Source organism: Oryx dammah, unplaced genomic scaffold, assembly GCF_014754425.2.
Source record: "Oryx dammah isolate SB20612 unplaced genomic scaffold, SCBI_Odam_1.1 HiC_scaffold_13, whole genome shotgun sequence".
NCBI classification, from domain to species: Eukaryota; Metazoa; Chordata; class Mammalia; order Artiodactyla; family Bovidae; genus Oryx; species Oryx dammah.
The window spans coordinates 28,001,494-28,008,726 of NW_024070197.1; the positions used below are offsets into that span (position 1 = coordinate 28,001,494).

The 7,233-nt window shown below is 44.4% G+C and overlaps 1 protein-coding gene across 2 annotated transcripts in view; it reads left to right on the plus strand.

Moving 5' to 3' along the window:
• The first annotated feature begins 5,966 nt into the window (after window positions 1-5,966).
• NQO1 (NAD(P)H quinone dehydrogenase 1) overlaps window positions 5,967-7,233 on the plus strand; it is a 13,385-nt gene continuing 12,118 nt past the window's right edge. The window contains exon 1 of one of the 2 annotated variants that reach the window (XM_040253227.1): window positions 5,967-6,110. In XM_040253227.1, the coding sequence (XP_040109161.1) occupies window positions 6,104-6,110 (7 nt within the window). In that variant the 5' untranslated portion in view covers window positions 5,967-6,103. The remainder of the gene's footprint in view (window positions 6,111-7,233) is intronic. The other variant, XM_040253226.1, reaches the window with a different exon arrangement.

Genomic DNA, 7,233 nt, shown 5'->3' on the forward strand with positions numbered 1-7,233 from the left:
AGTCAAAGAAACAGTTTTCAACATGGAGTCAGAACTGGCTTTTTCTCTGCAACAAAATCATTCCACATCAAACTTAACGGCCCCCATTTCCACCCTTGAAGGAGGCCCATGTGTGGACACCCCATGTTGACGGGACTCCAAGAGATTCTCTGGTCAACTTTACCAGTTATTTCTTTAAATATCCAGTAGGAAACTAAAATCAAAATTAGTGAAAAACTAGGACTTCCCTGGTGGTCCAGGGGCTAAGACTCCATGCTCCTAATGAAGGGGGCCTGGGTTTGATCCCTGTTTGGGGAACTAGATCCCATTCGCCCCAACTAAGAGTTGGCATGCCACAATTAAGACTCAGCACAGCAAAATAAATAAATATTTTAAAAAACCAAACTGTTCTGTATTGCAAATTGAGTCTTTACAAGAACTGAAATGTACCTCTAGAAGTAATTCAAAACCACACTTTTTCTTTCTTCCAATTCCCAAACCTCTCCTATCCATCTTAAGAGGCTTGTAGAATGGCACCCCACTCTAGCACTCTTGCCTGGAAACTCCCATGGGCGGAGGAGCCTGGTGGGCTGCAGTCCATGGGGTCGATAAGAGTCAGACACGACTGAGCGACTTGACTTTCACTTTTCACTTTCATGCATTGGAGAAGGAAATGGCAACCCACTCCAGTGTTCTTGCCTGGAGAATCCCAGGGATGGGGGAGCCTGGTGGGAGGCCGTCTATGGGGTCGCACAGAGTCGGACACGACTGAAGTGACTTAGCAGCAGCAGCAGCAGATATTGTAAAACATCTGGACTTGGGGAACAAAATTCTTTCTTGGTGAAACTTAAATTCTTTTTCTGTGCCATGTGAGATGTAAATGTTCTACCTGGTCTCCTCTAGAAACAAAGGTAATTTCTTATCAGAAGGAGTGTTGGGGGAGGTGATTTGGAAATTAGTGTGTTAGTTGCTCAGTTGTGTCCAACTTTTTGCAAGTCCATGGACTGTAGCCTGCCAGACTCCTCTGTCTATGGGATTCTCCAGGCAAAAATACTCAAGTGGATTGCCATTCTCTTCTCCAGAGGATCTTCCCGACCCAGGGATTAAACCCTGGTCTTCTGCACTGCAGGCAGATTTGGAAATTAGGCCTGTGAAAAAATCTTAAAAATCTTCACCACAAATATTAGTGAAAAGCTTCAGTTATTGGAGAAGGAAAACTTAACTTTAGTCCATCTGCCAGAAATACAACTTGGACCCAACTGTTCTAATTTAAACTAGTCGATTTTGCATCATTGTACTTGTCCCAGATATAAAATTGAAAAACAAAAGCCATAAGATCCTATTTGCCTCTGTCTGCATGTTTATGTATGTCTATATGTTATAAGTGAGTCATTCTTTTCTGTCTCTGCTGCTGCTGCTAAGTCGTGTATCCCCGCCTAGGAAATCCGAAGGACAGAGGAGCCATCACAAAGGGTCGGACACAACTGAGCATAGCACAAAAGAAGACCCCTATGTACATCGCAGCATTAAACAGTCAGAGCAAGGAAACAACCCCAAGGCCCATCAACAGATGAACAGTTCAAGAAGATGCAGGGGTCTTCCCGTCTTCCCTGGTGGCTCGGTGGTAAAGAATCTGCCTGCCAGTGAAGGAGACGTGGGTTCAATCCCTCTTCTGGGAAGATCCCACATGCCGCAGAGCAACTAAGACTGTGCTCTAGAGCCTGGCAACTGCAACTACTGAGCCCACAAGCCACAGCTACTGAAGCCCGGGCACCCAGAAGCCTCTGCTTCCCGACAGGGGAAGTCACCGCAGCAAGAAGCCTGTACACCGTAACTAGAGAGTAGCCCTCGCTCCCTGCAATGAGAGAAAAGCCGGTGAAAATACAGCATAGCCTGAATAAATAAAAAAGATGTGGTGTGTATATACACACACACACACACACACACAATGGAATACTAATCAGCCATAAAAAAGAATGAAATAATGCCATTTGCAGCAATAATTCTTATAAGTGAAGGAAGACAGCTAAAGACATATATCACATGATACCACTTATGTAGAATCTAAAAAATGGATAATACAAATGAACTTATTTACAAAACAGAAATAGACTCACAGATACAGAAAACAAACTTACAATTACCAAATGGGAAAAAGGGAAAAACTAACAGTTTGGGATTAGCAGATACAAATTACTACATATAAAATGGATAACCAACAATGTCATACTGTATAGCATAGGGAACTATATTCAATATCCTATAAGAAACTATAATGGAAAAGAATTTGAAAAAGTATAGACTATATACACAAATTACTGAATCACTCTGCTATACACCAGAAACTAACACAACATTGTAAATGAAGTACAGTTCAGTTCAGTTCAGTCGCTCAGTTGTGTCCAACTCTTTGCGACCGCATGAATCGCAGCACGCCAGGCCTCCCTGTCCATCACCATCTCCCGGAGTTCACTCAGACTCACGTTCATCGAGTCAGTGATGCTATTCAGCCATCTCATCCTCGGTCGTCCCCTTCTCCTCCTGCCCCCAATCCCTCCCAGCATCAGAGTCTTTTCCAATGAGTCAACTCTTCGCATGAGGTGGCCAAAGTACTGAAGCTTCAGCTTTAGCGTCATTCCTTCCAAAGAAATCCCAGGGTTGATCTCCTTCAGAATGGACTGGCTGGATCTCCTTGCAGCACTTCAATTTAAAAAATTCTAAGTGGAGTCTTTTTTAAAAAAATATTTATTTACTTGGTTGTGCCAGGTCTTAGTTGCAGCATATGGGATCTAGCTCCCTGACCAGGGATCGACCCCGGGCCCCCTGGATTGGAAACAGAGAGTCTCAACCACTGGACCACCAAGGAGGTCCCTAAGTGGAGTCTTTTAAGCTCAAACTTACTTTAAGGCTTTCCAAAAGGCCCCTAGAAAATCTAAAGTATTTGTTACTCACCAGATAAGATGTTGAGCTAATTACATTTTTTGACTTGTTATATTACTTGGGAAGCATTATCAAAAAAAAAAAAAGAAGAAGTGATGTACCTTCTTAGATTATATTTGTATGATGCATGTTATTAATATAGGTGGTGTTTTAGAAATTCCTAGAAATTTGACATATCCTAGTATAATGTTATCAATCCTAATTCCAGTTATGATCTTAAAATTTGTATATCACATAAATGACCAAATTTCCTTGTTAATCCACTGTAAAAAACTCTCATCAAATCTTTAATCATGGGCATTCTAAAGGCTTTTGGTTACAGCCTACTACTGTTTTATTCTGATGCTTTGCAAAGGTCAGACTCAAGAAAAGGGTGCTACCAAGTGCTTTTGATCACTGATACCCCTGTCAAATTACAAGGTGTTGAACCTTGGGTGCATATTTCACACCTGAAGAAGGCTCTACGTGACATCTGGTCCTGCACAAACATTGGAGACCTCAAAATCAAATTGACTAGGAAGAGAAGTAGCCAAATGCAAGGTGGACTGCTTCCTCCAAGATGTCGGATCAAGATTATTTCTACAACAAAAAACCAAATAACCCAATCAAAAAATGGGCAGAAGTCCTAAATAGTCTCTGTGTGCTCACACTATTTGCAGCAACATGGATGTAATCAGAGATTATCATACTAAGTGAAGTAAGTCAGAAAGAAAGACAAGTATCCTTTGCTGAGCAAGGGGGTAACTGTGCTGTGTATAGACCACACCACTTGCTATGCTTGGACTGACACATCTGAGGAAATTAAGACTCAGCTACGTAGGATCCCAGGATAAGCCAGCTGACTTTGAAAAGAGACCCTCCTTCAATAGTGTCTTTCTTTGACTTACTCGATTCTGATAGACCCATTGGGGACTATGGCTCTCAAGTGCACTCCAGACATGCCTCCTTATAAAAATCATAGTCGTCTCCTTCATGTGCTGTATTTTCTCAAAAGTTTAACTCGCATATTTGCACCTGCTAACCACCAAACCAAGGATTTCCCAAAGAATCTTAGAAGAAAATCAAAGAAAAAAAACGGCCTTAAAGTGAACCTGATAGGAATTCCCTGGCAGTCCAGTGGTTAAGCCTCAGTGATTTCACTGGCCTCAATTCCTGGTCTGGGAACTAAGATCTCACCAGGTCCGCAGTGCAGCCAAAAAAAGTGAGTCCGATATTGTGAATACAACACAGAGACTCATAAAAAACTGTGAGAATTCCAGAGTTTTGCTGGGAGTAGCAAAACTTAAAAAACCTTTAAAAAAAATTTTTTTTTTTTTAAGTCACATCTCTCAGGCTGAGAGTCTGATCAAAAGGAGGGCATTGTTTAAAACAAAATAGGCCCCAATAGCAGCCTAGGCTGCTTCAGGTCAAAACTCAATTAGTTTTGGTTCTCAAAGAAATGGACTCTTAAATTTATTCAATCTGGAATCTTCAGTAATCTGCCTGAGAGATTCCTGCCATCCCTTAAAGGAAAGTAACCTTGCAATAATTAACCCACCTTTTGCCTGGTATAACTTCTTGTTCCTGCTTCCTTTCACCTAGAAAATTCTTCAATTTGGACAGCCCCTCAGAACTCCTTTCTGTCTGCTAAGTCTTGAATGCTGCTGGATTACTGAATTGTTGAATAAAGCTAGTAAGAGCTTTAAAACTTACTCGACTGAATGTTGTTTTTAAACAAAATAATCTCTTTCAACTAACTCTTCCTCTTGCTTTAGGTGCAACATGGCTTGGCGCTTGGTAAAAGTACTAAGTCCATCTTTATTTAACATTTTAATTTTTCATCTGTTCAAGCTTTTTACCTTCAAATGGATTTTTAATAAATTGCACTAAAAAGTTACCTTGGTTACTTCTTGAGTTTTCTCACCGCTTTAAATTTTGCTTCTTCCCTTAGTGTGCTTCCCAACTTTCTTCCCTCGAGTTTTCTTAGTTTATCACCTGTAAATTTTCTGACAGTTACATTTTTTTCTTTCCACCAGCACAGTGCTAACATGTGGGATCCAGTTCCCAGACCAGGGATCCAATCCATGCATACCGCAATGGATGCAGAGTGATCCAACCACTGGAAGGGTCACCAGGGAAGTCCCTCTGAATCTTTTCCCTTCGCCTTTTGACAGTGTCTTCCTTCTGTAGGATGAAGACTTTATTATAACTTTTACTTTGAGAAACTTAAAAACATAAAACTTTGCTCTGTTCCGATCAATTGTCCTAAGTAGGACTTTGGATAAACAGCACCACACTTTTATCTATCTTGGCTAGTCTTTAAATGCTTCCTCTGATGATGATCAGCTCTTCAGGAAAAAAAAGCTCTTCTCCAGATTATGAGCAGAAGGGGTTTGCACCCGGGAAGGAAATGGCAGCCCACTCCAGTGTTCTTGCCTGGAGAATCCCAGGGACCGGGGACCCTGATGGGCTGCCATCTATGGGTCGCACAGAGACGAATGAAGCGACTTAGCAGCAGCAGAATGCATTCTAGGCGGGGAGCCCCACCCCCACCCCCACTCCCGGCCCCTGCAAGTGTAAAATGTGAACCTTGCAAAAGCAGGAACAAATTCTTTTCTCTAGAAGCAAGTCTCCCAGGTCATCTCAGCCCTGGAAACCTAAGTCTAGTCACAATGACTCAGCGAATCTGAGTCTAAAGAACTGCAGTCCTTCGCCTTCCTCTCTCAGACAGGCCCGTTCCATTCAGAGCCATTTCTCAGGGCTAGGAGTGGCCTGGATAGCGTGCCCAAAGGAATCCCGGACTCCATCGGACACTTCCTCCTTTTGTCCCAGAGTGGTTTCAGAACAGCGTCCAGAAGACATGCCTCCCACACCCACCCAGACTCATGGGTTCCTTACTCCCTATCCCCTAGGAACCCTTCTTCCACATGGGTCCCTATGCTTGCACTCAGACTGCCAGTTCTTCCTAGAACCTCAGCCAAGGCGTGCTCCGCCCTGCACCCGAGGGCCTGAGCGGCGGCTCCGCCTTTGCTGGCTCCCTGGTTTATGGGCCGGGCCAGTCAGACTGGGTATAAAGTAGCAGGCACTGGTGACGCCTTCTAGGTGGCCCCTCGCTAAGCAGCCTGAGGACCTTGCCTTCCACCCCTCCCCAGCCTGAGTCACCCGGGCAACCAGCAGACCAGCCAATCAGCGCGCCGCCGGAGCCATGGCTGGTGAGTGTCCACCCCCCGCCCCCCGCCCCCTCCAGGAGCCTTGCTGTCCCCAGCCCTCGTTCCTCAGCAGGAGCTTATAGTTTCCTTCCTCGACTTAAAACTGGAAACGTGGAGGCATTAGAATCGCTGGATGAGCCCTGACAGATGCCGGGAGAGGAGAGGCTCCTGTTTCTACCCCACCCCCAGAAACGACGATGGGCGGTTAGGAGAGAATTGACCTTGGAAGCAAAAGGTTCCTTCCCTCTGGGGTCAGAATCAGCCGTCAGTGACCAAATTGGCCAACTTGCACACCCTGCTTGACCTTAATAGCATTTAAAATCTTTTGGAATAAGTTGCTAACTTATTATAAGTATAGGCAATTTCACTTAAAAACGTGGGTTCCCAACTTCTGGAGGAAAACTGGAAGATCTGGCAGTGGGGGTGCTTGAGCTGGGGAAGCTGCTCCCTTTAGTTTGACGGACATCAGACCCAGCTCCAGGCTGCTGGGCCAGGAAACTTTTCAGACTGTGACCCGTGGAGGGGGCAAACCTGATCTGGGTGCCCCTCTAGTGACAGAGGGCACTTCTCCACCGTCAACCGTAGGGGGACCTTGGAGGTCCCCACAACTTGAATCTAATGTGTGAATGGCCTCACACATACAGGACCAGCTGCAACACCTGCTGGGGCTGGAATCCCTGTTTTCCAGAGAGCCTTACTCTGAGATTGGATAATGAGCTAAAATCTAGACATCTATTTCCTTCCTAGAAGGCAGAATTCTACCTTTTTGTAATTTCCTTCCCTATGAACCTAGTTCTACCTTCTGAAAACACACACACAAACACACAACCTCATCTTGCTAAAAGTAAGTGGCTGAGGGAAGACATTGCTTTTGGAGCTGACAGACCGCTTAGGTGCTCAAGAGAAAAGGGCTAAGCTGGGGACTGGAAGCCCACCCAAGGTTTCAGGGCCCAAGGGGTAGGGCTTGGCTGACAAGGCTCCTGCATGTAGATTAATGGCTGTTTCCCTCCAGGTTATTTGTATCCCAGTTGTCTGGAGGGCATCAATACCTCTCTTGAAATACTAGGGCAAGAACTATTTCCCCATTCTCCAATCCTATAGAATGTTCTGTATCTATGTGTAACAG